This window comes from Solanum verrucosum, unplaced genomic scaffold (genome assembly GCF_900185275.1).
Source record: "Solanum verrucosum unplaced genomic scaffold, falcon-dt-bn FXZP01000238.1, whole genome shotgun sequence".
Lineage (NCBI taxonomy): Eukaryota > Viridiplantae > Streptophyta > Magnoliopsida > Solanales > Solanaceae > Solanum > Solanum verrucosum.
This window is the reverse complement of record NW_026020630.1, coordinates 3,571,509-3,592,882: the sequence shown is the minus strand read 5'-3', so window position 1 is coordinate 3,592,882 and position 21,374 is coordinate 3,571,509. Positions and strand designations below refer to the sequence as shown.

The 21,374-nt window shown below is 33.2% G+C and overlaps 5 protein-coding genes across 6 annotated transcripts; 3 read left to right on the top strand and 2 right to left on the bottom strand.

Moving 5' to 3' along the window:
- The first annotated feature begins 1,622 nt into the window (after positions 1 to 1,622).
- LOC125811965 (probable protein phosphatase 2C 27) lies at positions 1,623 to 6,209 on the top strand. Its single transcript, XM_049491513.1, has 4 exons — positions 1,623 to 1,993; positions 3,796 to 3,996; positions 4,799 to 5,010; positions 5,430 to 6,209. The coding sequence occupies exons 1-4, from the start codon at positions 1,814 to 1,816 to the stop codon at positions 5,986 to 5,988; spliced, it is 1,152 nt and encodes a 383-aa protein (XP_049347470.1). The 5' UTR covers positions 1,623 to 1,813; the 3' UTR covers positions 5,989 to 6,209.
- Positions 6,210 to 6,793: 584 nt separating this feature from the next.
- Positions 6,794 to 9,421, bottom strand: LOC125811721 (putative glycerol-3-phosphate transporter 5). Its single transcript, XM_049491259.1, has 2 exons — positions 8,167 to 9,421; positions 6,794 to 7,697 (listed from the first exon to the last, which is right to left on the bottom strand). The coding sequence occupies exons 1-2, from the start codon at positions 9,140 to 9,142 to the stop codon at positions 7,153 to 7,155; spliced, it is 1,521 nt and encodes a 506-aa protein (XP_049347216.1). The 5' UTR covers positions 9,143 to 9,421; the 3' UTR covers positions 6,794 to 7,152.
- Positions 9,422 to 12,346: 2,925 nt separating this feature from the next.
- LOC125811649 (uncharacterized) lies at positions 12,347 to 12,953 on the top strand. The gene has a single exon (XM_049491174.1). The coding sequence runs from the start codon at positions 12,418 to 12,420 to the stop codon at positions 12,826 to 12,828; it is 411 nt and encodes a 136-aa protein (XP_049347131.1). The 5' UTR covers positions 12,347 to 12,417; the 3' UTR covers positions 12,829 to 12,953.
- A 2,548-nt stretch (positions 12,954 to 15,501) lies between these two features.
- LOC125811666 (uncharacterized) lies at positions 15,502 to 16,185 on the top strand. Its single transcript, XM_049491191.1, has one exon. The coding sequence runs from the start codon at positions 15,722 to 15,724 to the stop codon at positions 16,118 to 16,120; it is 399 nt and encodes a 132-aa protein (XP_049347148.1). The 5' UTR covers positions 15,502 to 15,721; the 3' UTR covers positions 16,121 to 16,185.
- Positions 16,186 to 17,496: 1,311 nt separating this feature from the next.
- LOC125811616 (homeobox protein knotted-1-like LET12) lies at positions 17,497 to 21,150 on the bottom strand. Of its 2 annotated transcripts, XM_049491136.1 has the most exons (6): positions 20,659 to 21,150; positions 19,877 to 19,997; positions 19,305 to 19,504; positions 18,699 to 18,830; positions 17,920 to 18,056; positions 17,497 to 17,829 (listed from the first exon to the last, which is right to left on the bottom strand). In XM_049491136.1, exons 1-6 carry the CDS (start codon positions 21,055 to 21,057, stop codon positions 17,793 to 17,795), a joined length of 1,026 nt encoding a protein of 341 aa, XP_049347093.1. In that variant the 5' UTR covers positions 21,058 to 21,150; the 3' UTR covers positions 17,497 to 17,792. The 2 variants fall into 2 exon arrangements, with proteins under 2 accessions (XP_049347093.1, XP_049347094.1); XM_049491137.1 differs by lacking the exons at positions 17,497 to 17,829; positions 17,920 to 18,056 and adding an exon at positions 18,069 to 18,563 and having other exon boundaries at positions 18,669 to 18,830; positions 20,659 to 21,096.
- Between the last annotated feature and the right edge of the window lie 224 nt (positions 21,151 to 21,374).

The following is a 21,374-nucleotide window of genomic DNA, read 5'->3' as shown; positions in this document are numbered from 1 at the left end:
TAATTAAACCATCGAACATGCTTAGAGCTATACACACGAGAGGTTCAACATTAGTGCAATATAAATTATGTGTCAAGATCTAATAAGTTTATAGCTTATTCAATCTCAAAAATTAACTCTAAACGTTAAAGAATTTTGTTCCAAACGAAAAAATAATATTAAGGGAGTAGTAGAATAATTATATAGTACTACTTTTTTTTTTATGTAAATTTGATTTGTCATACTCTCCTTTCCAAAAAGAAAACAAATGAACTTTTTTCTTTGACACGTTTATTATGTGGATATAAATGTGGCATTAATTATTTATGAATAATAGCAAGTTGACAATCACTCAATTGAAAAGCTAAATTTTTTTATATGGAATTTAATATTACCACGTGTTTCATATATCATAAATGTATATCATTAAGTTAGGTATACCATCCCATTACTCTTTTCCCCATTTTTTTTCTTATTTTTTTTATTTTCTACTCTTTCATTTCTAGAGTTGCATTAATATATATATATATATATATATATATATATATATATATATATATATATATATATACTTAAATATGTGTTCTGTTATATTTAGTTGATATACATTTTTCAATAGATGTTTGGTTCATGAAATTAAAAGTGGAATCTATGAGTCATTTCCTTGCTCTTTTATCAATCAAAGAATTACCTTTTGTGTAACTCAAGTATATTGATTGTAAACAAAGTTGCGTAATTTTATAAGTAGAGTCGAAAAAAATATATATAAATTTTATTTTTATATTATAAAAATAGAGAGTTAAGCATAACAAAATTGTTCGAAAAGATAATTAACTGTAAGGACATGGTATCAAATATAACAATAAGTATAATTATACATTAATATAATTAGAAGTTTACACTAAATCAACTAAATTACTATAGCGAAGTGATTACTGAATTTTGATCAATACTATATCACACATTAGCATGATATATATAGATGACAATCGAGAATAATATTTCTTTTTTCTTTCTATTTCTTTTCTAAGTTTGACAATGAGTAATTATATTCGTATAATATATAAATAGACACTCAAATCTGATCTCAAGTGACAAGTAAACATTTCAACTATATATCTCTATTCGTCTTCACTTCGTCAAGTAAACACTATAACTTACAAAATGATCATCTAAACACTCTCAAAATTTATGTGTCACGTTCAACGTCGGACATTCACAAAACACTAATAAATCAAAATAAAATATTTAATTACCAATCGAAATCAAATTAAAATATCTAAATTTATATTGTCAAAATTGCAATATTTAGTTATCCGTTAAAGTCAAATTTAACTTATTATATTATGCCAATTATAATTATAGGAAAAAAAAACCCACTAGCACCCCCAAAGCTTCCCATAAAGTAAAAAAAGTATACTAACCAACAAAAATTAAAAGAGGAAAAAAAAAATACACCTAAAAACCTCAAAAACAAATAGGAAAGCCCCTGTTTCATTGCTTTCTCACAGTAATACACCCCACTTTTTTCTTGAAAAAAAAATAATTCTGGAAACTTCTCAAGTTTTCATTGTCTCTCTTCTATATTGTAATTGTATGTATTATATATATATACATTATATTATACAGAGTTATATATAATCTTGATTTATCAATTTCCATCTGACCCCTTTACATATTCCAAGAATCTTCTCATCAAATTTTCAATTCTTGATATTCTCTATTCCTTCACAAAGCTTTCAGCAACTTTTAATCACCTAACAACTTGCAGAAAATAAAGTGGAAAAAAAAATATACACCATTTTTTTTCCTGTTAAAACTGATATAAACAGTAATGTGTGTGCAAGATTCAGAGGAAGTGAGTGAGGATATGGAGAATTTGGACATTTCCAAGACTGATTGCAGTGAAAAGATCAGATCTTTACAAATAGAAAGTGAATTCCCAAATACTCATAAAGAGAAATTTGAAAAAAACTCATCTTCTAGCTATGCTGTGATGAGAAATTCATTCCCAGTAAGGATCTGTTTTATTAATCATATATGTGTTATATAGTAATTTTCCATTTTTTTTTAGGTATTAGTGTTTATTTTATCTCTTTTACCTGTTGGGCTAAGTTTTGTTGGGTTGGGTGGAGTTAGGGGTACAAGGGGTTCATGTGAATCCCTGTTTACACTAAAGGTCAATTTTTTTTTTATGTATATATGAAATGAGCTTAAATGAAGAAGTGAGGATTCATATAGCTGATCTCTATCTTGTTTGGGATTGAAGCATAGATGTTGTTGTTGTTTATATGTGGTAGATGTTGAATTCCCTTGATCTCTTCGTGTGTTTACTTTTTCTTATGTGTGTATGAAATGAGCTTAAATGAAGAAGTGGTGATTCATATAGTCGATCCCTAACTTGTTTGGGATTTGAAGCATAGGTGTTGTTGTTGTTGTTTATATGTGGTAGATGTTGAATTCACTTGATCTCTTCGTGTGTTTACTTTTTTATATTATGAATACTTTTAGTGAAAATTTTGGCTCCGCCAGTTAGTTTGCATGTGGATGTTGAGAGGTGTTACTTGTTTATAACAATAACATATCCCGTATAATCTCACGAGTGTGATCTGGGTAGGTAGGATGTAACAGGCCTTACATCTTACCTTTGTGGGGTAGAGAGGATGTTTCTGATATAAGGAGGGTAGGATGTACCTAGGACTTACCTCTATTTTTGTGGGGGTAGAGAAGTTGTTTTTGATAGACGCTCGGCTCAAAAGAAAGAGAGAGGTGTTACTTGTTAGTGTAATTAATTTGGGATCTTTTCAATAAGCTTGCAAGACATAATCTTTTTATGGTATATGAATAGATAGGATTCATATAGTTGACTCCAGCTTATTTAGAATTATGCTTTAGAGATGTTTTTGGTTCGAAAATGAATGTTGAGGTCCATTTGGAAATAATTTTCAATAATCTTGCAACATTTAAGTTGTTTTCTGGTATATGGATATAAAGGGTTGATATAGCTGACTCTTAACTAGTATAGATGGAGGTGTACTTCTTGCTGTAATTATGCATTTTTGGGTTTGCAAGTGGATGTTGAGAGCTGTTAGTCATAATGAAATTGGTCAATTTGGGATTTTGTTCAATAATCTTGCAAGATTTGATTTTTCTTCTTCTTTTAAGGTGTAGTTACTATCGGCGATGTACTTTGAAGGAACAATAATTGTGTTCTCAATTATCTTTTGTTATTATGCTGGCTTGGGGCTTTCATGTTCCTCTACTATTTGCTATCCTCAACATGTCTTTTTCTTGGTTTCTCTTTCTCTTTTCCTTTTTGATTTTGTCAACTTTTGTTAGATGGTCTATTTATTAATTATGGGTGTTTATCTTTTGTAATTTTCACTTCTCGGGATTCTTTCTTCCAGTGAAGTGTGGGATTTTGGTAGAATTTTTTTCATCTGTTTATACGGTGTTATTAGTCTTTCTGGTCAAAAGTTATTCATAGATGGAAATTCTTGATGATGATTGTAGCTATGTTGCATGAACTCTTCAAAAATAACATCATATGTGTGTCGGATCTTCCAAAAGTAGTGTATTTTTGGATGATCCGATACAGTGCAGTAGCACTTTTGGAAAGTCTGAGCAACATAGTTGAGTAGTATCACACCTTCATGTCCCTATGCTCCTTCTGTACTGTTTGCTGAAATAACTCTTTTTAGCTTCGTTTCTAAATAGAAAGTTCACTTGAACAGCAGTATAACATTTAAGCTGATTGTGACATGCCTATGAACTTATTCATTACCTTACAAGTAAGTTCTTTCCTTTGTTCTTCAGATGGAAAGTATATCTGAGGATACGACTATTGCAGACCGTCAGCATATACTCTTCAATAAATTCCTCCCAACTCTTAGGTCCGGAGAGTGGTCTGATATTGGAGGCCGTCGTGATATGGAAGATACTCACATCTGTATTGCAGACATGGCTAAGAACTTTGGTCATAGTATTAGTGATGAGGAAGCTATCTCCTTCTATGGAGTAAGTTCTTTAAACTCATTGAGCATCACGAGCTTTTGTACTTAAATATTTACTCAATTTACTAGTATGTGCATTTGTTCTTTACTCACTATAAGATTTGTTTGTCGTATTGATAAAAAGAATTTCGGGGTAAATGCTATGAAATAGCCAAATCCAGGGGAGAATTAGGACAATGAATAGTTTAGATGTGCAACTAATAATATCTGCCAAGTTTGAGTGGGGGTAGGGTGAGACTTGAGAGGGTTAGGTATTCTGCCATTGCAAAATAGCGCAAGATTTGTAATAATAATCAAATATAACTATATAAAAAGCATTAGTGATGACTGATGATCTAGAGTTCTCAAATCTTGCATACCCGATCATGACCCCTGCTCACATAAAAAAGAAGCCAACAAGATACCATAATTATTTAGAATTGTAGTCCAACCAATCACACCAGAGAATCACAAAAACCATGAGACATTGTAGTTTATACTTGTCACTAGTGTTCGAAAATGAAGCTGCTTGAGCTCAGTACACTAAGCATCTTTACCTATGTGGCCGTGTGGCATAGGAGCTGACACTTGGACCTGCAGGTGTACAAAACTTATCTTATTAGTTACCCATTTAGCACCAAACATATTGTCTAATACTTTACTAGTTTTTAATTGAGAATCACTTTTCGCCTTTATATAGAATAGGATTTCCATAGGAGAGATGGAGGAGAACTCAAAAGATGTAATAAGCCAAGCTTTCTACAAATTCGTAGCATATCTAGTATTCGATATTCTTCGACCTCTGATGCAAATGGTTTTAGTGACAGGTCTTTGATGGACATGGTGGAACGGGAGCAGCACTATTTGTACGCGACTGCTTACCAAGAATCATCGTAGAGGATGCAGATTTCCCTTTGAAGCTCGAAAAAGTGGTCAGTAAATCTTTTTTGGAGACCGATGCTGCTTTTGCCAATTCATGCTCCCTCGATTCTGCCTTGTCCTCAGGCACAACTGCACTCACTGCTATGATATTTGGAAGGTAACAGTCCCTGCATATTGACCTCGTCATACTTCACTATTTTCTCATTTATAGTCCAATACTACGTTGCTCGGACCCTCCAAAAATGCTGCTGAACCCATGTTGGATCTTCCAAATGTGCATAGTTTTGGAGGATCCGATACACAATCGACAGTATTTTTGAAGAGTTTGAGCAACATAGGTTCAATCAACCAGCGTGTTGTCTTGGTATTTTTGAAGCTTTCTTTAGTTTCTCCATATCACATATCTGAGTAAATACCGATAACTCCATACGCTGACTTATTGAGTTGTATCGTTCTTCAAGTAGGGAATTTTGTTGGTTTCATTCATTCTTTATCCTTACAAATTTATCTTCATTGAACTACAGATCAGTGTCTAGTATTAGTTCTTATCTTTCTGTACTATTATCTGATTGGCAGATCATTACTCGTGGCAAATGCTGGTGACTGTCGAGCTGTTCTCTCTCGAGGTGGACTGGCTATAGAAATGTCAAAGGATCACAGACCTTGTTGTGTCAATGAAAGAACACGTGTTGAGTCCTTGGGTGGATTTGTCGATGATGGCTATTTGAATGGACAGTTGGGCGTGACCCGAGCACTGGGTAACTGGCACATCAAGGGTCTGAAGGAAGTTGATAAAGGTGGTCCATTGAGTGCTGAACCTGAACTAAAACTGCTTACACTGACTAAGGAGGACGAGTTCCTGATCATCGGCAGTGATGGAATTTGGGATGTTTTCAGAAACCAAAATGCAGTGGATTTTGCCCGGAGGAGACTGCAAGAACACAACAATGTGAAATTATGCTGCAAGGAAATAGTAGACGAGGCCAAAAAACGCGGTGCCATAGACAACTTAACAGTAGTCCTGGTATGTTTTCACTCCGAGCCACCACCACCTATCGTATTCCAAAGATCAAGAATCAGGAAGTGTATCTCTGCCGAGGGGCTTCAGAATCTGAAATCTTTACTCGAAGGGTAGAGCTATCGCGTACAAAAAATTTAACTTTGGCAGCAGTTGAGAACGAATTCGACTTTGTAAATATCTCTGAGATAGACCTTGTAATGTTCCAATTTAGAACTGAAGCAGATGGAATAAAAGCTTGAGGGAGAAATGAGCAAGCCATTGAACCAAAAATTTGTAAATAATTCATTCTTCAATTGTATGCACCCTTTACTGAAAGGGCACACATTTAAAATTCAGCTTGTGGTAGCATAAACTTTAGATTATCATTGATTAATATATAGTTATATACTACTTCATTATTAAAGCAATTATATGATTCTAGTTTTGTGTTGGATGTCAGTCTATCACAACCCGTTAATATAGTTGACCTCAACTTGTTTGAAACACTAAATATCTTGTTGGTAATAACCTTGATAAATGACTTTCATACTTTCTGCTGTCTTGGGGATGTGTGTGTTTGATCCTCCGAAAGTACCTTTGCACATGGTGTGGCAACGTTTTTTTTGAGAGTTCGAGCAACATAACAGTGATCTGCTTACATGCGTATAGCCAGCAAGCATCTTTGACCATGTGCCTTCTTTCTCTCCTTCCCTCATAGATTCTTGAATCTCCGACAGCCAAAATCTCCATGCATGCATTCTTCGTCTCCTCCCCTCACAGATTTTTGAATCTTCGACAGACAGAATCTCCATGCATGCGTTTTATAAGCACAACAGGTCTATTTTGCTTACTAGTTCGTTTAACACATTCAGTTCACAATTGAATGTAGCAACATGCAAAGTAAGAAAATGGTATATACCAGCAACTATGAGGTTTCAGATTATACATCAACATAAATTTCTTTCATTAATATGTTTCAACAGAACAGCAACACATCCATCTCATGCTACAAGAAACGCGAAAAGGCACAAAAATGATACTCGAAGTCAGCTAAATAGTACAGAATAATATAACAAGTATTCACTGTTCTGTGAAATGTGTATAGCTAAATTGAGATATCCAGAAAAGGACATACAAGAATAACAGCTTCGCGAGTCTACTGTTGAACTCCTCTATAGAGATCTTTAAGAATCTATACAAAAGAATAGGAGCTGCTGCACTACTTCAAAGGTTCAAATCCTGAGCCATTTTCATATTCAAAAAGAGGTATTCGTAGGCTTACCTTCGAGAGGTTCTGAATCACCTTTTAAATGCGCTGATCCAAAGCCATTTCCCTTCGTTCAGCTTACCTTTAATCTCATTTTTCACGATAGGGATTAAAAATAGGCTTGCAATGAATATTGAAAGAACTAGCATAACAAACACACTGTTCCATCCTCTTGTTGAAATATATCCAGCTAAAAGTGGCCCGAGAGCTGCCCCTACTGAACCAGTACCATCTATAATTGCACTCACCGTAGCTAATGCACGAGAGTTCCCCTTTATCAGGCTCTGAGTACCAAGATCTGCTGAAACTGCTGTGGTAATAAGGGAGTAAGGACCATTGACAAGTGCACCAGAAATGAGCATCAAAGCAATGTTCGTAAACATAGATACACTTCCATATATGCGATAGAAAAGAAGAGAAGGTATTGATAACAACAAGAACACAATGGAAGTAACCCCACGAGCTTCAATTATATCGGATGTGACTCCTGCCAAAACCCCTCCAATGACTCCTCCAATATCAAAAACTGTTGAAAGGATCCCAGCATTTTTGTGAGACAGCTGCACACCAGCAACAACTGCAATAACAACAAAATTTTAAGCATGCAACCCATGGTAGGAGTTGCTGAAACGAAGATTAAAATTTTACACAACTGGACATCAGAACGAACGTTTGTTTGGGTCATCAACATAGAACAGGGAGTACTTCACTCATAAACAAAGCAATACATGTTAATAGTCATACTAAATCAGCAGATTAAGATCTAATTTTGAACATCATAACTGTTTCATGTGCCAAAGGGAAAGCTTTGCGACCTCTATTCTCATTCTAGCAGAAGCAAATGAACACCCATATGTGTCTCCAACTCTCAACTACTCCAATGTTAGTACAAAGTAACAAGTTCTAATCATTCGAGTTAAGTTATTCATATGGAAAATAGGACGGCAGTGTTTTACAACTAGCAAGCAAAAAGGAAACAATCCTAAACTTAATCACATATCACAAAAGAAGTAGTTTTTCCAGTAAAAGTTCCGCGAAATAAGTACCTGTTTGCCTTAAGTAGAAGGGCAACCAATACAAAAATGTGTAAGCCACTAGCTTGGAGAAAAACAAGCAGAACGCAAACGGTGCCACTCCCGGTAATCTCCAGGCTTGCAAGAACCCGATTGCACCAGCACCCTCCATTTCGAGTTCCACAACTCCCTCCTCTTCCACTTCACCCGTCTCCGAGCCCACTAATGCAACTCCCTCCACATTCATCTCAATCTCCTTCGAAGCCAATTCAAGACCAATGTGATCAGGGCTCACTACAAGAAACATGTAAACCAAAGCTGCCACAACCAAAATGAATAAGCCAGGCAATACAAAAGACCAGCCCCAACCAAAACTCAACACAGATGAGGCAACTAGAGAACCTATAATATTACCAATAGAGGTATTTGAATTCCACACTCCCATTATCAAACCCCTCTTAGCCTTCCCAAACCAATTTCCCATCACTGCCACAACACAAGGCCACCCAATAGATTGAAAAAGCCCACACAAAATCTGAACAATTAAGAAAAAACCAAGCCAATGCACATCAAGAAAATAACCTAAACCAAAAGCAATCACCAAAACCCCACTACCCAACATTCCAACAGTCAAAAAAATCCTCAAATCAATATTATCACCAATATGTCCAGCAAAATACATCCCAATTGAATATGCTAACAAGAATGCAAGATCAAGCTCCCCTAAACGATGTGGCCCACTAGCACCTTCAAATGGGGCCCATCCAGTTGCAACAATGGTGCTATCTGTACCATTATGAGCTTTGATCTCAGGGCCAAGAACTGATTTTACTATACTAGGTGGTTTCCTAGAGGCATGAAAAGCTGCATATGCTATAAAAGTAAGGAAAAGGACCAAAAATTTATGGAAAGTTAGAGTCTTTTCTGGTGGATTGAGTGTTGGGAAGAGATTGTGACCTGGTGGTGGCTTTATAGATGGAACTGAATTAAGGGGTTTGAGTTCCATCATGTTTTTACAATCTCATACATTCAAAATCAAATCTTTGTATGTTATTTGAGTCAATCTGTATATGGGGTTTATGTACAGGCCAAGATTTACTGAGAAAGAAGAAGAACAACAAGAAATTATCCAAAGGGATTTTGAATTTTCCTCTTCTTCTTCTTTTTAAAATGTTTGTTCAGATCTAAACATTCTAAATTAGTCTATGTCGTACAAATTAAGGAAAGAAGAATTTGGGAGTTTTGACCGTCTTCCCGGGAACCTCCCAGGAAATGGCGAAATGCAAATCCCACCCCACCCCACTCCCATCCACCCCAAAATCCACCTAGGTTTTTTTTTTTTTTTTTCAAAAAAATGTTACTAAAATACACAACTTTTTTTATCATATTCTTTAAAAAATTCTACCGTTTGAAAAAATACAAAAGATTCTACTCTGACTATTCTCAAATACATCACTTTTATGCAATCTATAGAGATAGGTGTGTCTTGTATCAATAACGGCAATGTATCAGGATATTGATTGATGTTTTGAGACAGATGTGTCTTGCATCAACAAAAGGTAATGTATCAGGATGCGATGTATCAGAAGTTGAGTGATTTATTTGAAATCAGAACGTGATGTATCAGAAATCCTTAACTTTAAGCGATGTTTGTAATTTGAAAAAGAGTAGGAATATAATGTAATTAGTTTTATGAAATTTGGGTGAAATACTTTTTTTTTTCAATTTATAGTTTTATTACCTTTTTATATTTGTTTTTGAAGTTTGAATATTGGTTTAAAATATAATTATGAGCTCAAAACTTATGAATTTAATAATTTTCATGAGTCAAACGGGTTCAAATAATCATTTCCTAATTTAAAAGTAATTAGCCCTTAAGATATTTTAGGAATTACTTTCTCCGTTTAATTTTATTTGTCACATTTAAATTTGACATACTTATTAGTTTTATTTGTCACATTTAGATTTGATATACTCATTGAGAAAACAATATAAAAGTCGTTTAGTGTGATGTATAAGGTATAATAATTTCTGGTAAAATATTTTTTTAACCTGCATTTGATTGAATGTATTAGGTATTGTTGCACACTAACTATTTTGTTCTTTCATGAAGTGGAAAATGCATAAGTACCCCCAACTTATGCCCGAAATCCCAGAGACACACTTATACTATACTAAGGTCCTATTACCCCTCTGAACTTATTTTATAAATAATTTTCTATCCCTTTTCGGCCTATGTGACACTATCCTTGAAAAAAATGTCAACACGCGATGGGCCCACAAGATAGTGTCACGTAGGTCAAAAAGGGGTAGAAAATTATTTATAAAATAAGTTCGGGGGGGAGGGGGGGGGGGAGTAATAGAACCTTAGTATAGAATAAGTGTGTCTCTGAGATTTCGAGCATAGGTTGGGGGGTACTTATGCATTTTCCCAAAAAAAATTCAAAACCTTTTATAGTATAGACGCCTTGTGGATTAGTTAAAACGTTTATCAATCTTTTGATATATAAATATATAATATTGATACGATATAGAAAAGATTACGATCAAAGATTTCCATTCGACAACAAGGACAATTTGCACTAGACTTAAACCATGACACTAAACACTTTGAATGGAACCTATGACCACAAGGTAATTGCATTAGGTTGTCACACACAATGGCACAGGGGAGTATCTAGAGGGCATCGTGGGTTCACGTGAACCCATGCTTCCCTCTCTAGATTATATATAGTAGTGTTATATGTTAAAAATATATTTAAATATAGATATGTGAATCCACGTTTAAAGTATCATATAATAATATGATGATGATAGGGTGCACCTCTCTGAGTGGATATAAATTTAAATCTTATATCTATCTTCTGTTTTTAAGCAACACCTCTCTAAGTGGTTATCGGTTACACTTGTGATGTTTCAACTAATTTTTCTTTTGTTTTTTTTCTTAAATCTTTCAAAATTTTCAAGTGTGTTACATTGAAAATTCTTTAAAAAATTTAGCACTATAATTTTTTTTATATAATTAAATCAAATGTTTTAAGAAACATTTTTTCGTTATCGTGCACCCATCTTACCGAAATCCTGGATACGCCTCTGCAATGGCGAAGCCACAGGGATAACGATCGACACCTCTTTAAAAAACTACATTTTGTTGTTAGAATAAAATTACTTTTATACATATATATAGGGATGTTCATGGTTATGGTTAAAAAACCAAATCGAACCGCAATCCGAATCAAACCGATTAAAAAAGTTTGGTTTTAAATTTTGAAAACCGATATTATTTGGTTTGGCTTTGGTTTTACTAAAAAACAACAGCAAAAATAACCAAACTGAACCGATAAATTAGATATATAAATTTTATAGTTATTTATATATTATTCATAAATAAAATATAAATATTTTGTTAAATTTTAATTAACTCAAGTCTTTACTCTACCATTTTCTCAAACCCAACTATAACAATCTCAAGTCTAAATCCATCAAAATCCATTAATCTTTACCTATCAATCTTCACAAAAAATAGTCACACTTTCTCTTAATTGAATCACTTTGTTCGTATAATGATAACTTTAGTATCACTTAATTGCTTAATTGAACCGACAATAAATTTTTTGTGGATTGTTCATGTACTAGGGTTTATGTCTATCGAGATACGTACTTCCTCATAAAGAAATTATTACTTCAAACCGAATAAACCAGAAAAATTGAATCAAATCGAACCAAACCGAACCACGAACATCCCTACATATATATTACATATTAATATTTCTTGGCTTCTATACGAATTTACAATTTTATATTTTAATACTTCTTAGATTGGCTTGGTTTTGGTTTTAATCAATAACTGATCCAAACCGAACCACGAACATCCCTACATATATATTACATATTAATATTTCTTGGCTTCTATACGAATTTACAATTTTATATTTTAATACTTCTTAGTTGAAATTTTGAATCCGCCTCTAATTACACATAATCCTAAATTGGTCCAAGCAAATGATACATTCATCTTGTTCTGTATATTACAATTTATAAGTATAATTTTTAAATATCCTAATTAATTCAATTGACTTTCAAAAATCAAAATGTGAACAACTATTTTAGAACGGATCCAGTATATACAATACCACTTGTGAATAGCCGCAGATAAGGATAACACACAAAGTTTGTTAACAAAACAGTGGGAACCAAAACAGGTCAATTTGTCCCTTTTCGTCTTTTTCTATGTAAAATCCCCAATTTTCCTTCGCCCATTTTCACTCTCAATTCTCAGCTCCAATGGACGAAAACGATGATTTCTCCGTTCCTACTCCATCTCTCAAGCAGAAACTCAAAAACTCCCTCTGTTTCTCCTGTTGCTTCCCTCACCGCCGTCCTCCGCCGCCGCCGCCGTCATCGTCCGATGAGAATCCGGCGCTGATTTGGGTCAACAACGATGAACCTAGTAACCTTCCAAAATTAAAAGATAAGGTGTTAAACGTTCTGAATTTCGTCGGAACTGGATCGAATCGACACAAAAGACACGCTTCTACTGATTTCCGTTACGATCCGATGAGTTATTCGCTGAATTTTGAAGATGGATTTGATGATAATGAAGAAATTGCTCCTTTGAGGAATTTCTCCTCTCGACTTCCTCCTTCGCCGCCGGTGAAATCCATGCCAGTGAGGGAAGTAGCTGCTGCAAGTTAAGTGCTTTTGTGTGGTAATTTTACTCTGTTTTGTTGTTTTTTTCCTTTATAGAGATGAAATTACAGTTGAGTTTGATTCTGTACATAGATTTATAATCTTAAAATTCTTGCCTTTTTTCGCTGTTTCTCTGTTTTCTTTGCGTTGCTATGCTTATTATTTGGGACGGGATTTCCCACTTTGGAGGTAAAACGCTTCTGACGAGCTCATATTCTGAGCTCAAACTCTAGACTATGGGAGAAAATCTTTCGCCGAGCTTATATTCAGAGCTCAAACTCGAGATTATGAGATAAAATGCTTCGATGAGCTCATATTCAGAGCTCAAACTCGAGGCTATGAGATAAAATGCTCCATACTAAATACGAGTTCATATTCAGGTGTTAATTTGAGAGTTTAATTCAAATTAAGAATTGAAGAATATTTACCAATCCATCGCAAATCATTTGTTTTACCTCTAATTTAGGGGAGAAAGAAATCAGAACTCAGAGACTGAATTTTGGTTTTGAAAATTTCTATTTGCATTGTATTTCATCTTCATAGTAGAGAAACCATAGAGGCGTGCTCGATTTTAAATATTCCTTCATTTTTAATAAAAAAATATCTCGCTCTCAAGCTTTGAACATGAAATATCTCTCGTTAGAAAGCACTAATAAGAGACTCCCCAATGCTCATTGAGATATAATCATTCATCAATATGAATACAAAATATCGAAATATAACGAAGAAAATATAACATGTCACAAGAAAACAAATACAAAATCTATCATAATAGAGCAACAACAACAATAAAATAGTGCAGCAATCGAAATACAATACACAATATATTTGGATAGATTATTGAAAACAATAATAAATATTGATGAATATCAAAAACAAGAATTACAGTAATACAAGTAGTATGCTGCCAAGCATCAACTATCCTAAGCAAGACAACACTACACTATCTACTAACATTCTACCCTAATACGTGTTCTCCACACTTCCCATCTAAGATCATGTTATCGGTAATTTGAAGTTGCGTCATATCCTGTTGTATTACCTCTCCTCAAATACTTTTTTGGTCTACCCTTGCCTCTCTGCGTACCCTCTATAATCAATCTCTCGCACCTCCTCACTGGTATATCTATGCATCTTCTCTTCGCATATTCAAACTATCTCAGTTTCGCTTCTCTCATCTTGGTCACCACGAATGTCATTTACATCTTATTTCAAATATTTTTATTTCTAATTGTATCGCTTCTAATATAACCACACCTTAACATTCTCATCTCTGCAATATGCATTTGCTAAACATGAGAAGCTTTGACTGACCAGCACTCCACTCCATACAACAATCTATTTTGAATATATAAAATCTTAGTAGAATCTCTATTTGGATAAGAATATGACTCTTTTATGACTCATACTTTTTGATAAGATCTCAAGATATTAGTTTATGTTGGAAAAAAGGGGGGAAAGAAAAGAAATAGATAAGGAAGATGACACAAAAGAATAGCTAGCATATACATTACTTTAATGGAAGTGAGAACTAAGTCAGCATCATGAGTTGCCATTAGGATGTTGAATATGACAAATAAATTTTTAAATATTATTACTAGCAAATATTTTTCATCATATTTGATAATTACTATTATTTCAATATCCATATTAATAAGAAACCTAATTATAATTAGACCCCTCCACCCGGCTAGCTTCACTCACACACATTAATAAAAAAATTAAAAACATATATAAATCATAAATAAAATTGTCAACAATACAAGCGTTTTATGATCTCTTGAAGTTATTTTTCTCTTCATATTATTTTTCAAGAAAATATTAATATGTCACGTCAACATGAAAGCAAAAAATTAATTAATGAACTGCATCGTACACACTCATTTATCATTCCACACGTTGTAGACACGAATACTGTCAACGCTGTTTTAATTCTTCTTTGCTTTGAAGACTTGTGGTAATTACTATACCTAACTGATAAGATATTTTTTTTGCCGGCCACACGGTATACATTCTTAATCAGAAGTCTTGATTGGACTCTCTCTAGATATAAAATCGTTTTTGTTAGGAAGTGTTTTATATATTTAATTATACTACAAAATAATATATCTATTCTAGTCATAATCTAAGTCAAACCCAAAAAAAAAGGAGTAAAGAAATGTTCTTCTATGATTTAAAATTTAAATTTGAGATCTTTAATTTAACAAGGAAATTTTATTCATTCCATTATAACAATGAAAGTTGTAATAGACTTTTCAACTATAATTTGGCTATGTGTATATCAATTTTTAACCTATTTCTCCGGACCAAATAATTTTTTTTTTGACACACACATTTTTTTTCTTTATTTATGTGGATATAAAAAAAAAACAAAAACAACTATCCTTTTCCAATTAGGTTTTTATTGTTTTTGCTAAAGTAAATGGCACAATAGATTTTATTTATTTATTTATTTTAAAATAAAAGAAGGAACCTTCCTTTTACTCTTATTGGTTTAATATTTCTTAAATCTTCCTTTAATTTGCAACCACTTTTCCTCTTCTCACTTCCTTTTTATCCCTTCACACACACATCCCACACGCACAAACAAATACAATATAAGTAAACACTCACCAATTCTCAAATTCCCATCATTCTCCTCCTTCACCTACTCTCCTCCCAACACATACAAACATATTATTTCTCGTTTTCAGTATTCGATATTCATTTTGAATTCAATTGATTCAAAGGCCCGCCCTCTTGGTCCAAACGCAAGACTTCTGATTAAAAGCCGACATATATATATATATATATACTCCGTCTTCACACACCTACATACATATTTTTGATTTCTCATTCAGTGCTCGAAATTAGAATTTGAACTCGAAACTTCTGAGTAAGAAGAAAAACCAAGAGTACCATGAATAGTTATATTCCCATTACCGATTCCAAACAAGAAACCAAAATTCCTAATTACTACTACGATTCATCATCTTCTCCAACTGGATGTGGATTGTGTAGTTGTTTAAAGTTTTCCTGTTTCAATTGGGGCAAAGGTAATGAAGTTCACAGCAGATCTCTGCTACAAGATCATGAAACAGAGCACAGAGAGTCATGGCTGGTGATATTGAAGAATTTATTAAGAAAAATGAATCGTAATTCGAAGAAATCGAAAGCTCAATTTCAGTATGATGCTCAGAGTTATGCTCTGAATTTTGATGATGGAGCTCATGGGGAAGAAGATGGGCTTTTGTGTAATTTCTCAGCTAGGTTCGCTGTCCCTGTTATTGCTCAAAAACAGAGCAAAAATGGTTTGTGACACTTTTTTATTTTAAAAGTATTGAAAATGTTATTAATATAATTAGAGTACTATCTTCTTTTTTATTGTTTTCCACTCTGGTATTGAAGTTCGATTAAATTTGAATTTGTGACACAAATTATATATTAAGGGCAAAATACTCCCTATTAAAAATAAAAGATAAAAGGAGTACTTATCATTCGAAAGCTTTTACTTGGATTCTATATAAATAAATTTTCATCAAATACGTATAAACAATGAATTTTTTGTTCCAATAAATTAGAAGAGTTGTGGTGGAATCTCAATTCGAGCTCATGAAGTTTAAATCCATGGATGTGTCTTTGATTGGACGGAGATAGAGGGTTATTTATTGATTCATGTGAAATTGTGAACCCTAGTAACTTTTATTCAGACTTTATAGTTTATATGGAAAAGGGTCAAAATTGCCCCTGAACTATATGAAATAGATCATTTATACCTTCGTTACATTTTGGGATAAAAAATGCCCCTGCTATTATCCTAAGAGACCACAAATACCCTCAAGAGTTAACACTCCAAATTTTTGTTGGCGTGGCAAGCCACGTGGGACTAATCCTTCCACCTAAGTGTTGCCAACTAGGATTCACTACAAAAAGAACTAGACCTTTAGCGGTAACAACAGTCGCCACAAAAGCCCATAAAATCGTCACTAAAAGTTTTTAACATTAAATTCTAATTTTGTGTTTTTTTCTTCATTGTTTTTAAAAAACCAAATATGATATCGATTAAGTAGGAGTTTGAAGACACTATATGTTTTATTTTTATGTCATATGTAAATGTATAAAATGTACAATGATGCATTATATATATATATAGTAGGAGATTTGAATCGAGAAGTAATTTTGATTATATTTCGTAATAATATTGGATGTTTTTAATATGGATATTGCAAGTTATTTATTATAGAAAATTAGGTCGCAATCGAAAATTAATTATCATATTTTTTTGTAGAAAAAATAGGTTTTACTAGCGAATGATTGTTGGAGCCTTAGTCGCCACTAAAAATCACTCATAACCTTTAGTGGCAATATTTTGGGATTTTGTGGCGACTTTGTCGCCACTAAAAGTCAAGTTCTTTTGTAGTGAATCTTAGTTGGCAATGCTTAGGTGGAGGGATTAGTCCCATGTGGCTTGCCACGTCACTAAAAAAATTGGGGTGTTAACTCTTGAGGGTATTTGTGGTCTCCTGGGATAACTGCGGGGATATTTTTGATCCCAAATGTAATGGAAGGTATAAGTGGTCTATTTCGCATAGTTCAGGGATAATTTTGACCCTATTCCGTAGTTTATATACTAAGAAATTTTCTGAATATTTAATTACTATAAACTCAGTTATTACTAAAAGTTTGAGATCGCTATAAAAATCTAAAGAACTTCAAATATTAGATTTCCTATAGACAAAAGTATAGCACATCAAAACAACAACCATTTTAAATCAAAATCTAACACTTTAAGTTCATCCGACTTTTGTATATATACATATAAAGTCTAAAATTTGAGACATTGAATGAACATGCACTCGCAACTTATAAGTTGAAAATCCGTTTCACTAATCGAACATCGAGAGTATTTTACATAACAGAAAATGACTTTCGTCGTATCAAACGTATTCTTTCAAGTTCCACTTAATACATGATATGCTCACTTCTCCCTGTCATGTAAAGTGATCATTTCTTGATTTTTCACCTGCACTATATATTTTTTACCAAAATATTAGGATAAAGTTAGTAAAATATTTTATTTGGAGTAACAATAATTAACTAATTAGTAAATTAATCTACCTTTTGCGTTTGCTTTTCTGTGTAGAAGATGATGATGGAGTAGAGTGCCAATTTCTTTTCCTTTGGTTAATGAACCAATTATTGACTTGTTTTAATTGCAATCCTGTATCTTTCACTAATTTTGCTTTATCTTCCTCCTATATATAACATAAACAATAAGAAAGTTAAGTTTTATGCACTAAAATAAGACAGTTCGATACACAAATCATTCCATATTCACGTAATGTTGGGACTCGCCCCGGGGGAGAGCTCTAACAAGACGCCCGAGACTCATGTATGGCCCGTGTGGGGCTTAGTTTTGTGAGACTTGCGCCCTAAGCATCCCACTGTACGTCCTAAGCATGCTCAACACCCAACGTTTAGGGCTTGCCTAGCATATCTTACATAAATTATGTGTTAAATTCTTTAGTTAATAATAAAACAAATTATGGTATACTGAAAGGTTGCACCTTAAAACGTAAACGAATTCAAGATTTGAACTTTAATATGGTTTCTAAATTCTACGTCAATAATAACTTCAAGTGCTAGTCTATCGAACCCGTAACTTAATGTCTACATTTGCCCGTGCCCCAAGAAGGCGCATAATGTGGGTCGCCTAACTGACGACCGACACCAACATCAATAGCTAATTTCACGATTCGAACCTGTAACTTAATGTCTACATTTGCCCGTGCCCCAAGAAGGCGCATAATGTGGGCCGCCTAATTGACGACTGACACCAACATAATAGCTAATTTCACAATTCGAACCCGTAACTTAATGTGTATAGTAGTACTTACTGTGGGATAAGGCCACTTAGAATGTGATTTCCACCAAGCTTTTAAGGCAGAAGTAGTGTCACCAGGCAGCTTTCCTGCTCTTCTTTTTCTTAAAATTTCTTCTCTAATGTCAACAATCTTCCCCTTGTAATCCTAGAAAACCAAAAAAAAATAAAAAATTAACAGAAAAAAAATATAATTCAAGATTTAGAATCAGTAAATTTATAACGAGCGTTATCTTATTAAAATATTTTTTCTAAAAAAAATTGTTTTTAAAAGGCATTAAGATCAAACTTTCAACTTTTTTTTTAAGAAAGAATTACGAGTACACTTGAACTCCAGCTAATAAAAGCAAAATTTTTCTTTTCAAATAAAAAAATTGAGTCTAGTTATTATATCCTTAAGGAAAACGAAAAATAAGTAATATCAACCTTATGTAAAAATCAAGAAAACATCAAGTCGAAAGGAATAAGGTCTTTCTTTGATTTTTTAATTGAATACTACTTTTTAATTGACGCAACCACAAGATGTTTAACTACACATATATCTATAACTGAAAGTACTGAATTCAACTGAACCTACATACAAAACTCATCCTAAATCTAGAAAGACATAGTAAATTGTTACCTGTTTGAACTCTTGTTTCAATTCTTGCCTCACACGTTCCATTAAAAATCTTTCATTTTCAGTAGGTACAAGAGGACCAAAACCATTACTCTCTTGTCCATCTAAAATTCCATTATAATGACAATATGTCTCACTTTCTACTTGATTATCTTCATCATCATCTGACATGGTTGCACCTGTACCTTCTCCTGATGCTACCCCTATCACGGGTCGAGAATTTAAACTTGATGAGTTCAATCTGTAAGTATTAGTAGTCTTGAACTCGATGTAATTATGAAATTACGAGTTCATAATTTGATACATCACCAATTATATATGTTTTAGTACTAAATAAGTTGGGGTCGGCTATATGGATCAATACTAATCAAGAATATGGGGCGCATCCATAGGAGCCCAAAATCATTTGTGTAGATTTTGTATATGTATTAAGAAATATTTGACTATGAATACATAAACTTCATATTCTTCGAAAACATAGGATTTAAATGTATTAGTATGTCTATCGATATTTTGTAGTGAAAATACTAAATTCAGTTGAACCTGTACTGATAAAAGATGGCTATATTAATTACCTGTTAAATTTTGTAGAGATTGATCAAGATCCCAACAAGCCATGACAGCTTCCATTGCATGGACACGAACATGTTGTTGCAGTTGCTCTTTAAAAGAAGAGAGCAGTAAAACATAATGTGCCTACATCATAATTATTAACAAAAAGAGTTTAAATTATATACACCGATCGAAATGACAAAAAATCTTATGATGAACCCTCTTATTCCTTTGTTGAGGTTTGAAACAACCACAAAAATATCGAAACTTCAATATAGTGACGTATGTTGAAGGTCAGTCAGTTGAACATTATTCGAAAAATAGTACTTTTTGTACATACAAATATATATTAAGAGCTTAAGTTATAGCCATTAAACCCTTTCTTGAAAACCGAGAAAATACTCAAAGTTAATTTCAAATACTAGATAGGATTCACCATCCGCTAGACATATATAAGACATAACTTAATAATAGTATAAATAATGGACATGATCTATTTATGACTTCTTTCAGGAAAAGACTTTTTACACGGGGACACTTGTTTGATCCTTGCCGACAAAAACAAGCTAGGAAGTCTCTTTCACAATTTTTACACCAAAATCATCCTAAATTGTGAGATTTAATCTTAAAAACAAGACAGATTATCTATTACAACAATCAAGATAATCTGATAGTGTAAAATACCTTATAAAACAACTGATGTATAATTAACCCTTAAAATCTATTACTATTTATTAAATCTTAAACATCATAAAAAAGTTCATGAATTTGCCATAGATCAAGTTCTTAAAAATAGTAAAATTACCATAAATTGATCAAGTTCTTTATCATCAAGAGACCGTTGACTTTGACCAACAACATAATACTTTGCCACCAAATTTTGTGACTCCGTCAACTGCTCGTCGATCCTCGGTAACTGGTCCACCGGAGTCGCGATTCTCAGGCAAGCCACGTGTGCAGAAAGAAGCTGTTCCGATAAATGATGGTTCAAAATATCCGCTTTATATTTCTCGCTCTGATCCCAAACGTTACTATTATTATTGTTGTTGTTGTTGTTGTGCTCGTTGTTATTGACATCGTCCCTATATTGTTGACTTAGCTTTACGTTGAAATTCATCGACTGATCCGAAACGTCATCATCGACGTTTTGTTGTTGGTGTTGTTGTAGAGCTAATTCTTGAGAAAAATGGTCATGAAACTCCATGATTGTTGTTATTATTGGAGCTTTTGTTCACAAGTTATATTGTGCGGTCATTTCGTAGAATAGAGAAAGAAAATGAGATAATAAAGAAACAACTTTTAATTTAATAGTATAGTCGTGTATATATATTAAAAAAATAAAATAGTCGTGTATATATATTAAAAAAAAGAAAAGAGTTTAAGTTAAGAAATTTCTTACACCAATGATATGAAGAGTTCTAGTAGCTTATATAAATTTGTGTAAAAAAAAAATTCCCTCTTACACAATTATATAACTAGGTAATTTACCTGATGTATATTTAGATGTAAGTTTCCTAAGCA